Raw genomic sequence first — 16,681 nt, forward strand, 5'->3', positions numbered from 1 at the left:
GACAATATTTATCACCTAATACTGATCAACCATCACTGGGCTTATATTGGCCGGGGATATTAACCATATGTCTAGTCATCTGTGTATCAGCCATCATACTTAAGCCATTGAGAGTTAAGACACAGAAGCTATTAACGCAAGCACGTATCCTATATGTAATAATGGGGTTTTATATGGTAGTAATTATTATTAACTATTAACTATACTAAGTAACATAATCCTGATTGTTATTTTCTTCTTAGTAATGAAATCTTGTTAACAAAGTGACAATCTGGTTCCTTGTTTTCGATAGATGTGTCTTCAACCAGGCCAACAGACCCGCCATCTTCGTTTACATGGGAGCGAGTTGAGAATGGCGATCAACGACTAATTATACGTCATCATCCCGTTAATAAGACGATGATCAAACGTTTATTAGCCTCGTCACTCGGTATACGGGCCAGGGAATGAGTCTATAAAACACGTGGTCTTATCATCATCAACACGTCACAGTCTGTAAATCTTTCATCGTCTCCTTTGATTTAGGAATAGTCACTAGCAGCTTATGACTCGGGTACACTTGTTGCTAGTGACTGTGCTAGTTGTCATTGACTGTGCTAGTTGTCATTGACTGTGCTAGTTGTTAGTGACAGTGCTAGTATTTAGTAGTTATGAGGGAATTAATTTAGTTATTTATTCAGTTAGATTCGTCGTCTGAGTTCTCATTTACGTCTGTTTGACTGAATTTTTTGTGTCGGTCTGTCTCTCTCTCTCTCAACCACTCACCATCAACTCGTGAGGTGTCGACTAATAGGGGTGAATGAATCAATACAATAACATGGCCTCATAGCTGACACGTTGAGCCAATTAGCAGGTGACTGAAGTGGTGTCCAATATGCCTCTACACTAACTGACGGCTGCTACTTCGTTATGATTCCAGGATATAATTAGCATCACTTCCTAATTAAAATGGATCGTTAATGACAAGAAAAATAACAATAACAACGACAACGACACAAACAACAACAAAAATAATAACAAAGACAATAATAAGGACAATAACAACAACATCAACAAAAAAGACAAAAAAACGATAACAACGACAACAAGAATAAAGAAAAAAACGATAACAACGACAACAAGAATAAAGAAAAAACGATAACAACGACAACAAGAATAAAGAAAAACGATAACAACGACAACAAGAATAAAGAAAAAACGATAACAACGACAACAAGAATAAAGAAAAACGATAACAACGACAACAAGAATAAAGAAAAAACGAATAACAACGACAACAAGAATAAAAGAAAAAACGATAACAACGACAACAACGACAACAAGAATAAAGAAAAACGATAACAACGACAACAAGAATAAAGAAAAAACGATAACAACGACAACAAGAATAAAGAAAAACGATAACAACGACAACAAGAATAAAGAAAAAAACGATAACAACGACAACAAGAATAAAGAAAAAACGATAAAACGACAACAATAAAGAAAAAAACGATAACAACGACAACAAGAATAAAGAAAAACGATAACAACGACAACAAGAATAAAGAAAAAAACGATAACAACGACAACAAGAATAAAGAAAAAAACGATAACAACGACAACAAGAATAAAGAAAAAAACGATAACAACGACAACAAGAATAAAGAAAAATACGATAACAACGACAACAAGAATAAAGAAAAAAACGATAACAACGACAACAAGAATAAAGAAAAAACGATAACAACGACAACAAGAATAAAGAAAAAACGATAACAACGACAACAAGAATAAAGAAAAAAACGATAACAACGACAACAAGAATAAAGAAAAAACGATAACAACGACAACAAGAATAAAGAAAAAACGATAACAACAACAATAGCGACAACGACGAGGATAACAACTGCAATAACGATAAAAAAAGACAACATCAACAATAACAAAAAAAAACTCTGGCACTGTTTTTGTTCTTCCCAATTTTCGTATTTTCATATTATTGGAATTACAACTATTTCTTTTTCCCGTCTTTCTTCCTATCCTTTATAGGCCCCCGAGTGTAAACAAACTTGGGAAAGCTCGCAGCTGCACACACACACAAAAAAAGTTATTGAATTGATTATCACGAATATATGAGACGTATTTTATTATTTGTTTTTGTATTTTCTCTTATTTAATTGAGATTTTCTTTTTTTAGGTCTTTTTCGGTTTATTGTATTTTATTTTATTTATTTTTTCTGTTTTCCTATCCCATTGTTCATTATTACATTAGGTAGAATTATCATCGTCATCTTTCTTCACTACGATTACTACAGTACTTCCTCTTATTTTCTTTCCTTATCATCACTATCACCACCTCCTCCTTCCCTCAACACCACCACCACCTACTCCTTCCCTCAACACCATTACCACCTCCTCCTTTCCTCAACACCACCACCACCTCCTCCTTCCCTCACCACCACCACCACTACCACCTTCTTTCCTCAGCACCACCACCACCACTACCACCTCTTCCTCAACACTCACCACCACCTCCTCCTCCTCCCTCAACACCATTACCACCTCCTCCTCCCCACACTCACCACCACCTCTTCCCACTCAATACCACCTCCTCCTTCCCTCAACACCATTACCACCTCCTCCTTTCCTCACCACCACCACCACTACCACCTTCTTTCCTCAACACCACCACCACCTCCTCCTTCCCTCAACACCATTACCACCTCCTCCTTCCCTCAACACTAGCACCACCACCAGCAGCACCACCACCTCTTCCCCTCAATACCACCACCACTACCACCATCTCCCAGGAGGAGTGTGGTGAGGACAACGGTAGTCTTGGAAGCTGCCATCATCGTCGAGTACTCAGGCGTGTTTAACTTAGGTCTGGTTTCCATTATCGATAACACAGAGGGAGGTTGTGTCCGCGTCTCTCAGTCAACACACTCCCATGTAACGAGCTACTGCCGGGGAGGAGATTGTTGTGGTGGGCTGAACGAGAGGCTGACGGTGAACGAGAGAGGAAGAGAAGAGGGGAGAGGGAGGGAGTGTGAGAGGGAGAGAAGGAGAGAGGGGAGGAGTGAATGAGGGAGAGATGGAAGGAATGAACGAGGGAAGAATAATAGGAAATAGTAAGCGAAGGAAGAAGAAAGAGGAGGGGAGGGAAGTGGGTGGGGGAGAGGACAACAGTCGGTATAGATGGTCAACGAGGAAGAGAGATAAAGAAAATGGGGATTGGTAGCGGGATGATGAAAGGAGAAAAGACGGAAGTGAATAAGAAGAGGAAACAGCAGGTGGAGGAGGAAGAGGAGTAAGAGAAGGAAAAAATAGGGCGATCAAATAAAGTGGATGAAGTAGAGAACAAGGAGAAGAAGAGGATAAAGAGGAATTCGGATACGAGAACCACAAAAGGGAAAAGGTGGATAAAGAGGGAAGAAGAAGTGGATAAAGAGGGATTTGAGAGAGAGCTTACAGATAGAGTGGTGTGATTGGACTGGGTCTTGCGATTCCCCCAAGGCAGAGGGCTGGAGGGAGTAGGGATGGTAGGCAGGAGGCTTGAAGGATTGGCCAGAGGAAGGAGTATTTTCCTCCATAGGGAACTGAGCAAGAGAGAGAGAGAGAGAGAGAGAGAGAGAGAGAGAGAGAGAGAGAGAGAGAGAGAGAGAGAGAGAGAGAGAGAGAGAGAGAGAGAGAGTAGATGGGAGTTACCAAAAGCTGGTGAATCAGAATCAATCAACCAATCATAACTTCTTTCTCTCAATGACAAGAATGAATGCGTCCCCTAAGTGGCTAATCATCCGGGCCCAGGAGAACACTGGGGCCACACACAAGTCCTTTCATAACTCAACCTTGGCACCATTAAGTTGGACATTTGGGTCATATAAGAATGTCCTAAGCCTCTTGGTTCTTCATGCAGACTATAGAAACATATACAATTGGACATGACTCACAAACGAACGGACATGACTCACAAACAAATGGACACGACTCACAAACGAAAGTGCATAACTCACAAACGAAAGAACAAGACTAGCAAACGAAAGAACACAACTCACAAGCAAACACACACTCGACTCACAAACAAACAAACAGACAAAACTATTTCTTCACGCCCTGAGAATGATAAATAGACGGTCATTGGGTTGATAAGACAGATACAATTTATAAAGGAAATCAACCCCCCCAAAAATATCAAATAGGAAAAATCATTAATCAAATACATCGATCATAGAGGCAAGCGGAGACAACAGTTCTACATTACAGAAAACGAACGAAATATTAAGGTAAAATATCTTAAATTATGGGAACATCTTAGACTCAAATCACGTAAGTATTAAGTAACATCTTCTTGATCTTCTTGACATGTAGGAGAAGAGACGATCGAGATGACTGACAAATTGGTTAAAAACTCAAAATTGGTAAAATTGGTGAAACTGGTAACATTTAGGATTGATGTATTAATGGTCGTGTTGCTCAAAGGTTATGGTTAGGAGGGGCAATTTTTATATTACACGAGATGAAATGTGGGTGTAGGCCCTACACCCACCCACCTACCTGTAGGGGATGGGTAGGTGGGTAGGTGGATGGGTGGGTGTCCGGGGTGGGTGGGGGCGGGGGGGTTGTGTGCGTGGTGTGTGGTTGGATGCAGGTGTGTGTGTGTGTGCGTGTGTGCGAATAAGTGTGTTAATAATAATAATAATAAATAATAATAATAATAATAATAATAATATTAATAATATTAATAATAATAATAATAATAATAATAATAATAATAATAATAATAATAATAATAATAATAATAATAATAATAATAATAATAATATTATTATTATTATTATTTTTATTATTTGTAGTAGTAGAAGTAGTAACAGTAGTAGCAGATATTGACTATGAGGCTACAGTCACTGAATGCCACATAGATCTGCGGCTTAACTAACTCAACACAGCCAGGGTAGCTACTTATGTATTAGGATATTTAATATTAAGGTAATAAAATGGTGGCGAAGGTGTGGCTATTGGGGGAGGCTGGAGGCCACGTTTAAAAAAAAGTAATATAAGTAGTACTAGTAGTAGTAGTAGTAGTATCACTATTATTGTCATCATTATTAATACTGCCATTAAGAACATCATCATCATCATCATCATCATCATCATCATCACACAAAACGACATCACACAAGACAGGTAAAATGGCCCCTCGCGCTTTAGGTAACTTATGGTCGCTTTATTAACTGTGGTACAACATCAAAGAGACACGGCTATGATCACACGAAGAAAAGTTACCCAGAATGAAAGAGAGATTAATGTGTGACCATATGCTGAGTTAGGGAGAGAGGAGGGGAGGTGAGGGAGAGAGGAGGGGGTGACGGAGAGGAGGGGAGAGTGGGAGGTGAGGGAAGGAGCAGTGAGGGGGAGCTGAAGGGAAAAGGGGGGCAGTGAGAAGAAGTGGGTGGAAATGAAGGGAAAAGGGAAGGAAAGTGAGGGGATAGGGGAGGGTGAATAATGGGAGAGACGGGGAGGGTGAGTAATGTGAGTGGGGAGAAGGCGGGGAGAAAGTTAGAGGAAGATTACGGGTAAAGGGTGTTAGGAGAGAAAAGGGGAGAGTAAAGGGGAAGAGGAGTGGGAGGGAAGGGGAAGAGTGAGGAAAGGATAAAGATGAGAAGGGGTAAAAAAATGAGATGGGGGAAGGATGAAGAAAGACAGAAAGGAGAAGCGTAATAGAAAAGGAGAAAGGAGGAGGAATGTGAGAATAGGAGGATAGTGATGAAATGAAAAGGAAAGGCGAAAAGGTAAGGAACAAAGGATAGAGAAGACTAAAGATAGAGAGAGAGGGGAAGGAGAAACCTGAAGGAAGATAAGGAAGAAAAGGAAGAGAAGGAGGAATAAAAGGAGGAGGAAGGGAAGGAGAGAGAGTGTATAAAGACAAAGAAAGAAGACCTCAATAGCAGCTTGTTCTGTAGTTGCTCAGTGTAATCTTAAATACGGTTCATAAAATGGATAAAATACACTTTAATAACCAAAACCAAAATAATAACAAACAAAAATAATAGTATAAATAACACAAAACGGCACCGTAAACCTTTTAGTTAGACAGACATATAAACGCTAATACCTCTCATGACGTCATCAACACCCTAGGACTGTCAGGTAATTGATATGAAAATAATAATATTCCAATGATATTTCTTAGAATATTTTCACCTTTCAGGATTACTTTACGCGAAGAGAGAGAAGATATATTGTATTTTCTACCCCAAGTTACCCCTCTGAATCAGATTCACTATGTACAGTCCCCTTCACTAGTACGTTTACAGGAGCTCGTTATATATAAACATTCCACAAATCATTACATTGAGATATTTGTTTTAACATTGTTTTAATTTGATTCCACAGTGTGTTTACTATTGTGAGTTTCCTTCTGCGAATGTAAACAAACACAGCGATGCACAAAACCTGACGACGAGCCCCTGTAAACGCACTAGTGAAGGGGACTGACTGTACGAGGTGTGTCTCAGGTGCTTATGGCTGTTTACAAACACACGAGCCTGACCAAAATATATTCATAACCTTCCCACAATATATTCAGGATATTATTCACAGCACGAAGGAAGAAAATGGTACAAAATGGAACAATAAATATGACCCCACCCCGACAAGATGAGTGTGTGTGTGTGTGTGTGTGTGTGTGTGTGTGTGTGTGTGTGTGTGTGTGTGTGTGTGTGTGTGTATGTGTGTGTTCATGTGTGTGCCACCTTGTATATATGCATGTCTATGTATATCCTATATGTATACTTATCAGAATGCATAAAAACCTTATACTGAAAGTGTAAAAATACATTCATGGAATATGGATATCTGTGAGAGAAACAATCCAACACTCACCCTAGGGAGGATTGACGGCCACACCAGCTCGATAAAGGGACTCATCGCTCTCCCAGTCTTGGTTTCTTCTGAGAGTTCTGGCAGACAAGAGCAGTAAGAGTGCCACCCACGCCCCGGCCATGGTCAAGCCGCCCTCCGCCACCCACTGCCACCCCGAGGAGTTCTGCTTCTACTACAACTCCCTGAAAATTAAAAGGAAGGAGAGTTGAGAGATGGTGTGGGTAGTGTTATTGGAAGTTAATATATGCATAGGTTTTATTTTAAGAGGCTTTGTGAATCATTGTAGAAGGGAGAAGGATTCACTTGGTGTGATTTGTATGTTAAGGATTTGAACAAGAGAGAGAGAGAGAGAGAGAGAGAGAGAGAGAGAGAGAGAGAGAGAGAGAGAGAGAGAGAGAGAGAGTGAATGTGTGTGTGTGTGTGTGTGTGTCTGTGTGTGTGTGTGTTCTAGTGACTTTTTACATTTGTCTAACATCACTCTTTGCAGTATGGTTCCGTTCCTGATGTTTCTGTTTCTCATCATCCATCTCCCGTAGAAGTAGAAGAAGAAGTAGAGACAAGAGAACAGACACACATACATTGTGATCATAAACAAGAATCACAGAATTTGTAAAATCACTTAGAGAATTTACTTTTGTTCGTGGTTATATGTAGCTTATAACTAATTAATATTACAGGTAAGTCACCAGAGTAAATAAGGCTTATGAAAGTCGAGTAGGTAAGGTAAGGTAAGGTAAGGTAAGGTAAGGTAAGGCAAGGCAAGGCAAGGCAAGGCAAGGCAAGGCAAGGCAAGGCAAGGCAAGGCAAGGCAAGGCAAGGCAAGGTAGGGTAGGGGTTGGTTGAGCTTGGGTAGGGTAGGTTAAGTCAGACCAGTTTAAGGCAAGTTCTGGGTCTGGTATTAAGTGAGTCTCGGGTCCAACTCACCTGTTCGATGCCACTTGTTTGTGCCTATGGTGCGCCAGATTACCTGGCAGCCTAGAGCCACCAGCAGACAGGCGCCCATAGAGGGAAGGTAGAGGACTCGCTCAGCCACCACGAAGCCTACGTAGGCGGCAAGGTTGGAGGCCGGGAGGAAGGGCAAGACGAGGAGACCCCAGGCCAGCACCAGTAAGAGGGGGCTGAGGTGCCAGCAGACAGCACGGTGCTGCAGGTGGTACGCCGGGTGGGTGGTGACATCGCCGTGCTGCACGTTGTTGTTCAGCACGTCGTGGTAGGCGTGCTGGTTGTGATATGTGTACATCTTGGTGGTCAGGTTGAGGTGTTGTCGTGCTCTCCAGCAGGCTGAGGCGGCGGTGACAGCCAGGACGCCTACTGACCCCACCAATAGTGCAGTCTCGAGGTTGGCCGGGTCGCTGAGGGAGGTCACCAGGGGGACGGCGCCCATCGACCAGTCGAATGAGAGGGTCGCAGGCCACACTAAGAGGCGCCCATGAACCGCCCACCCTCGAGCGATACTAAGAGCACGCGTGAGCAGGGAATGGGCATGGGCGGCTGGGTTGTCCGCGGGCGTGAAACTGGGCGTGTGGGGTGCCACACTCACTCGCGCCCACAGCAGCACTAGCGTCCCCACGCTACCCGGCCACAGCTCCCGGATCAGCGCCTGGACCACAGACTGTAACACAAAGAACAGAACCTTCACTGGTGCACAGAATGATCATGTACAACACACATCGTTACATAGACTATAATGACTGTCTCTGGATCAGTAATAACAGCTACTGGTACACAATTCTTGCTAATAACCAATGACACACATTTATAAAAGCTGATGCTACCGACCCGAGACCAGCTCTCAATATATTTCTGCTACTGAGTTTGTAAACCGAATATTTGCGACAGTAGACTCGAAGTAATCACACCAAATTCAACCCATTAAGTTTAGATTAGGACCTATGAGGACTGGAACTCATTTGTCCAGTCACTGATACAGCATCGTACTACCATTGCCACCTTCCCTCCTTCCTCCTCTGACATCATTCTACCACCACTACCACTCTCCTTCATCTTCTGACACCATCCTACCACCACTGCCACCTTCCCCTTCTGTCTGTCACAGTAACAACAAAGTAGGGAGCGGGACAGTGCATTTTAAACTTTACATCCTCGTCCCAGTGAATAATGACCCCCTAAAAAAGTGTTCTCATTAACTATGTAGAGCCACACATGTCCCTCCCTTGAGTCTCGACCAGTGTGAATTTCCCTCTTCCCAAACACGTGCCGAGGACGACATATTACACAGTGATGAATGTTCCTCTTTACTCAGGCTGGTGAAAAACGACAATGGTGAGTGTTATTAGCTTTACTTTCTTCCTTTCTTCCTCACGACTACGACCACCAAGACGACTATCATCATTTCTCTCTTTCTTTCTTTCTTTCTTCTACCTGTCTTCCTTTCTTCACCACCACTACAACCACCACCACCACCACTACCCTGACCACCCCTTCCACATTATTCCTCTCCTCCTCCTCCCTTCCTCACCACCACTACAACCACCAACACCACCACTACCCTGACCACCCCTTCCACATCATTCCTCTCCTCCTCCTCCATTCCTCACCACCACCACCACCATCATCTCCAACACCACATCATGACCACTCCCTACACTCACCCCCTCTGTGTTGGTCAGCTTATGGTGTAATGAATATTGTGTGTATTGGGTTTTCATCGAGAGCTAAAACCTTCTTTAAACCAAAAGTTAATGTGAATAAAAGTTTAATTGATAGATTGACAAGTCATTTATGGAACCAGACACGAAACAACCTGATCTACCAACCGAAACTAACCCAAATTAATCAACCTAACATAAACCTATAACCTGATTTAATCCAACATAATCGAACTTAACCAATCAACTAACCTAAGCTAATTCAACCAACTAAACTAAGCTAATATTTCTTGTAACACCTGCTATATTTACAGTACCTGCTTTTATTGTACCATGAAAACCGTTTTATCGGAAATTATCATGTAAATAGATAAGTAATTACCATTATACTTATGTCTTTCAATTCCACTGTAATTTATGTATATACTTATAATATAAATACAAAAATAAATAAAAATAATAATAAATAAATAAAATAAATAAACATTGAAGTGATAACCGTGGTAACATTATGAGATGTTCTTATTACCACCATGCTATTGTACTATTCCAGATGATACTAAATGTTACATAATACTTCCTTGAGATAAATGTATAGTATATATCAGGTGCCTCAAAGAGAGCTCAGGTTCTCAACTGGCTCAGCCATGTTAATATTGTTATTATTATCCACTCTGGACCTGTGTTTTTCTGGCTAAATAAACTGTTTCAATCAATCAATCAATCAACTCAACCAACTAAACTAACCTAACTTAACCAACGTCACCTAAACTAACATAACTAACTTTACCTAACCTAATCTAACTCAACTCAACCAAGTAACCTAATCTAACCTAACCTAACCTAACCTAACCAATATACATGAACTTTGGTTAGTTTTGGATTGTGAGCATCACTGACTACGGCTCATATCGCCTGTGTACTCTGACCTAAACTGCCTCTTGCTGGTGACGACTGTATTCTGTACACATGAGATGGTGTACACAGGAGATGGTATACACAGGAGGTGGTATACACAGGAGATGGTGTACACAGGAGATTGTATACACAGGAGATGGTATACACAGGAGATGGTATACACAGGAGATGGTATACACAGGAGATGGTATACACAGGAGATGGTATACACAGGAGATGGTATACACAGGAGATGGTATACACAGGAGATGGTATACACAGGAGATGGTATACACAGGAGATGGTATACACAGGAGATGGTATACACAGGAGATGGTATACACAGGAGATGGTATACACAGGAGATGGTATACACAAGGGAATGTATACACAGCTCTCATGTGGTAATAAATCGAGAGCCGGGTCCGGGTCAGTGGCAATTTATTGAGAGAGAAAATATACGTTATTTTTTTTTACATTAGTTTTGAGTCCTTAAAGTTAATGAGTAATAAGGGTGATAATGGCGGTGATGGTGGTGGGGGTGGTGGGGATGATAGTGATGTTGTTGGGAATGATGGTGATGGTAGTGTTGAGGATGATAATGGTGGTGATGAAGGTGACAACAGTGAGAGAGGGAGGAGGTCCTCACCTTGTTCCTGGGGGTGATGGTGACAACAGCCGCTGCGTGGAGGAGGAGGCCGACCCCCAACGCCGTCACGCCCTGCTCCTTGCACGCCATGGCCACTCCCGCCCCCGCCACGCTCAACGCCAGCCACGCCCATGACGGCAGCTGCACCGACCACCTGCTCTTGGAGCCCCATGAGATAGTGGAGCAGGAGAGCGACCTGGAGACCCCCGGGCTGTCCTCCAAGCAGATACACCCGTGCCCGCACCCGCTCAACCTCCGCGCCCACGCCCGTCCCGTCGCACGCCCGCGGAGATACCTGATGTAGGCGGCCAGGGCGAGACAGAAGGCCAGGGCGGCCAAGAGCTCCGCCCGGCCTACCACGCCTGCTACAGCCTCAACATGCACAGGGTGGGCGGCGAAGAGTGACCCGGCCCCAAGGCACGCCCACGCCCCGACGCCCACGCACTGCAGCACGCCCACATAGGCAGCAGTGACGGCGGCGTGGAGGAGCACATTGACGGCATGGAAGGTGGAGGCCGAGAAGGCGGCTTTGAGCGAGGGAGTGAGGGAAGGCACGGCGGGGCTTCTTGGCACTGATGACGATGATGGTAGTGGCACTGCTGATGATGACGGTGATAGAGGTGATGGTGGTGGTGGCACTGACGCGGGACTGCCCTCGCCTCCAGGAAGGTCGTACTCAGGGGCCAGAGCTCTCGCCACCACCACGTTCATCCTGTAACAGAAGACAGAACATCGTCAGTACGTGAACACAGAGACACGGATAATATTAAGTTGTTTACCCAGAACACCAACGCCTCTGTGCAAGCTTCCTTCACTTGTTTCCTCTGATGTCTGGTCAAAAGGATCCCAGTCCTAACCTAACCTAACCTAACCTAACCTAAAAATTAGGATATGGGGGTGGTCCTTTTTGGCCTCAATTTAAATGCTGCCTAATCCATAATGGGGTCCTATCCTAATGGTCTAATTTCGCTGGGGGTCTTCTCGGGATTGGGGCCTCTTAGGACTGGGGCCCAACCATCTCCTCCTCATCATCCTTCACTTCATATAAATCTACCTTCGTGATCTTTACTTCAGTATAAAAAATAAACGTGACAAAAAAACACGGAATAAATTAACATAAATTAACCTCCAGTCACCTAATTTACCCTCACCTTACCTACTGTATCTTAACCTAAACAGAGAAGCATCAACAAACTTTTGACAGTGATCTGATGGAAGTTATATCATGTTGAAGGTGTTTTATCAATATTACCTTCAGAAATTTTCAGCACAAAGTAGATTTACACTTGAAGTACAATAGGGTCGAGTCCCACAAGGTGACAGTAACATAAACGTGGTGGGGTAACATATGAGTATTACTGTATGTAACAAGTAACACGCCTCCTCGTACACACATTAATAGATTCAGCCAACTTCATCATCATCTCAAAGTCAAACAAGACAGAGTTAAGTTAGGTCTCCAAGAGGGCCAGATTGTTCAGTAATACACATATGTGATGATATGTATACCTGTGTGTTTGTGTGTATGTAATGTATATGTGTTTAAAGTCGTATGTATAAAATAGCAAAGGATATGCATACAGGTACGCATTTAGAAACATATTTCCACTCACCCCCCCAACCCCCCCCCCCCACACACATTTACTGTAGATAATAAATGCTTCAAAGCACAAAGGAACTGTTTCAGGAATCGTAGAGTTTTGTTTTGAAATTCTTTCCCCGGTGACTGATTTATGGATGGGGTAAAAAACTCAATGCCAAGATGTGCTTAAAGGTGAGGTTCTCACACGCCTCTCACCACTACTGCAGGAGGGAAAAAATCACATGAAATGAAGACGAACTTCTTTGAGGTGTGTTGGTTCAGGTTAGGTTTTATTCTTTATAATTTTAAGAGTGTCTCTGTTATTTATTCTCTATAATTTTAAGTGAATCTTCCGTTATTTATTCTCTATAATTTTAAGTGAGTCTGTTATTTATTCTCTATAATTTTAAGTGAGTCTCTCGGTTATTTATTCTCTATAATTGTAAGTGAATCTCCCGGTTATTTATTCTCTATAATTACTCACATTGATGGACTATTTAATACCATTAAGAAATACCTTTAATAATTATTCCTTTTTAAAGAATCTGTGACCATAAAGGGAACAAAATTATAATACCTTAAAGGGTGATCGACTTACAGTGCCGAGTTTTAATCATGAGGTGAAGTTAGACCAGCCAGTTACAACCTGACCCAACGTAATGATTGAGATTATGGACCAATTTAAATGGATTAGACAAGGTTAAGTTATAATCTATTAGAATTGAAGCGTAATAGGGCTGGAGGTGCGGCATTTATAATAATAATAATAATAATAATAATAATAATAATAATAATAATAATAATAATAATAATAATAATAATAATAATAATAATAATAATAATAATAATAATAATAATAATAATAATAATAATAATAATAATAGTTTACGGTGTTGTCAAGACGTCAAAGTACTAACAGGAGTTTATTTCCCAGCATTAAGATTTTTGATAAGAGGGTGGAGTAAGGGGGACTTTCTGGGGGTCTAGTAAGGATGCTCTGGGGTTTGGGGGTGGAGTAATGGGTGTCTCTGGGGTCTGGAGTAGAGTAAGGGGTGTATATGGGGTCTGGGGTAGAGTAATGGGTGTCTCTGGGGTCTGGAGTAGAGTAATGGGTGTCTCTGGGGTCTGGAGAGAGTAAGGGGTGTCTTTTTGGGTATGGGGGTAGAGTAAGGGTGCTTTTGGGTCTGGGGTAGAGTAGGTGTCTTTGGGGTAAAGGGGTGTATGGGGTCTGGAGTAGAGTAAGGGTGAGGGTCTGGGGGAGAGTAATGGGTGTCTCTGGGGTCTGGATTAGAGTAAGGTGTTCTGGGGTCTGGAGTAGAGTAAGGGGTGTCTTTGGGTATGGGGTAGGTCTTTTTGGGTCTGGGGTAGAGTAAGGTGTCTTTGGGGTCTGGAGTAGAGTAATGGGTGTCTCTGGGGTCTGGAGAGAGTAAGGGTATATAGGTCTGGGTAGAGTAATGGGTGTCTCTGGGGTCTGGAGTAGAGTAATGGGTGTCTTTGGGTATGGGGGGAGTATGGGTGTCTTTGGGTATGGGGTAGAGTAAGGGGTGTCTTTGGGTCTGGGGTAGAGTAGGGGTGTCTTTGGGGTCTGGGGTAGAGTAAGGTGTCTTTGGGAAGGTTGGGGTGAGGGATGTCTCTAGTCAAGAAGTGCCAAGGAGTGCCAAGGAGTCAAAGAGGTCATGGAGGTCAAAGAGTGTCAAGGAGTGCCAGGGGTCAAAGAGTGTCAAGGAGTGCCAAGGTGTACAAAGAGTGTCATGGAGTGCCAAGGTGTGTCAAAGAGTGTCAAGGAGTGCCAAGGTGTGTCAAAGAGTGTCAAGGAGTGCCAAGGTGTGTCAAAGAGGTCAAAAAGTGCCAAGGTGTGTCAAAGTGTCAAGGAGTGCCAAGGTGTGTCAAAGAGTGTCAAGGTGTGAGGTGTGTCCAAGGTGTGTCAAAGAGGTCAAAAAGTGCCAAGGTGTGTCAAAGTGGTCAAGGAGTGCCAAGGTGTGTCAAAGAGTGTCAAGGTGTGCTAAGGTGTGTCAAAGAGGTCAAGGTGTGTCAAAGAGTGTCAAGGAGTGCCAAGGTGTGTCAAAGAGTGTCAATGCCTCGATTTATCATGGCTCCACGGTTCTCAATAGCTCTTTCATTAATAACTCAGGTCCAGTATTTCCTATACTGGATGTTATTGAGACCTGGCAAGCGTAAGAATATTACACGCCTGTTTTTAGTGACTTGTTGTGCCATCAAAGTCGATGTGTTTCTCGATAATAAGTCACACACACACACACAAATATATATATACGCATACACTAACTCACACATAAACACACACACAGACACACACACACACACACGTTTAAATTAAGGGGGTGCGGTTAGGTTAGGGGATAAGGTTAGGTTAGGTTAAGGACAAGGTTAGGTTAGGCTAGGTTAGTGGTCAAGTTACTGAGGTTAATGGTGTGTTGGGTTAGGTTAATGGTTTGATAGGTTAGATTAAGTTAGGTTAGTTGGATTATCTTGACTGGATTAATCTTTGACCTCGGGGATTAATTCAACCCCCTCAAATGTCAACCAAAATAAAAACCCAACACATACAAAAACTAAGAAAAAAATGGTTCACTGGAATTGACCAAAAACAAAAAAATGATGAAGAAATTTAGCGACAACATCAGACTGGGTATTCACGTACAGATGGTCCAGAAAAAAACTATCGCAAATTGCCTAAGTAAAGAGTCTCATTTTGGTAAACAAACTACAGCTGGGAAAAGTTAGCAGCCTTGTTGTTCTAAATGGGCTATTTTTTCTTATTTTTGTGTTTCAAGTTTAAATGTTTGTAATATTTTATTTTATATATATAATTGAGTGAACAATGTTTAGTGTGTAGTTAACTAACACATTGGTGGTTAGGTTAGGTTAGGTTAGGTTAAGAGGTCACCTGTAACTCCCTTGTATGTAATTCTACCTTTAACTATAACACAATTTAGTTGATAATGTAATCATGAATCACGTGACATTTACCTTCAGTGTATTTGTACTTTAAGGATCTTGTGTCGGAACAACGAAATGACTAACTTTTCAAAACTAAATCTTTAGAAACATGAAAAAGCAGCAACCAGACTTAACAAACTAATCGACCATTTTTATCATATGTATTAGTTGAGTTATGGGTAATAGTTCAAATGGGTTGAGCTCCTAACTATCTACTGTAATAAATTTCAAGAACCATAAATGATTTTTTCCCTTCATGACAACAACGAAAAGTGAACGAGCGATATGTTTTGAGTGATAAAATTTTTACGATTTATTTCGGTTTTCAGGTAACGGACGCATCGCCACCAACCAATGCCATATTGTTTTAATGGTAATATTTTACGAGAGTGGTCCGGCCTTAGCACCGAATTAAGGAAATTTTTCCATAGAGTATAAAAGGTTTCTTACCCCGAGAAACTGGTAAATCATGCAGGAGAAATATGTTTTGCGAAATTTCACCTTAATAATTATTTTTTTACGTTGTCACCTGATGCCACAATATGATGATATCGGTTATAAATTAAATCAACCTAACCAAGCCTACAAAAACCGATCTAACCTGTCTATGTATGTACTCGTATACCTATAAGCACAACCATCGCCTCAGTGTTCAGAAGTAAGGTGCACCAATCTTCTCTCTCACACTGGGCGCAATAACTCAACAATCTGGGTCCAGATTCCCAGAGCCACATACGTTAAATATTTCCCTCGTCTGATAATGTGAGAACGTCTCTATCCGATTCATTAGACGTCGACATAAAGGTGGATTCTCAGAAGCTGTTACGCTAAATTTCCCCGAACTAGAAGGGGTTAGTCCGCCTCTACCTGTTCCAATGACAGTCTACACACTGATAGATCCTAAAAGGCTCTCACACGATTTTTTTCTCGGAACTGCTGACAAAAGAATGTATTTATGTACACAAAAATAGATTCTAAAAACCTCTTAAGTTTTTGTTTTTTCCTCGGAACTAGTGATATGAGAACGTATTTACCTACCGTACTTAAGATGGATTCTCAGATTTTCAAACGCAATTTTTTCCCCCAAAATAATAACACGAGAAAGGCTCTACCTGATTC

The 16,681-nt window shown here is 41.9% G+C and overlaps 1 protein-coding gene across 1 annotated transcript in view; it reads right to left on the bottom strand.

The window, feature by feature from the left end:
* The window catches only part of LOC121868508 (protein O-mannosyl-transferase TMTC2-like), a 174,896-nt gene that overhangs the window by 77,902 nt on the left and 80,313 nt on the right, over positions 1-16,681 (bottom strand). The window contains 4 exon segments of the mRNA XM_042369174.1: positions 6,865-7,033; positions 7,338-7,495; positions 7,789-8,476; positions 11,020-11,731. Coding sequence (XP_042225108.1) covers positions 6,865-7,033; positions 7,338-7,495; positions 7,789-8,476; positions 11,020-11,731 — 1,727 coding nt within the window.

Source organism: Homarus americanus, unplaced genomic scaffold, assembly GCF_018991925.1.
Source record: "Homarus americanus isolate GMGI-L3 unplaced genomic scaffold, GMGI_Hamer_2.0 scaffold59495, whole genome shotgun sequence".
In the NCBI taxonomy this organism is placed as follows: Eukaryota; Metazoa; Arthropoda; class Malacostraca; order Decapoda; family Nephropidae; genus Homarus; species Homarus americanus.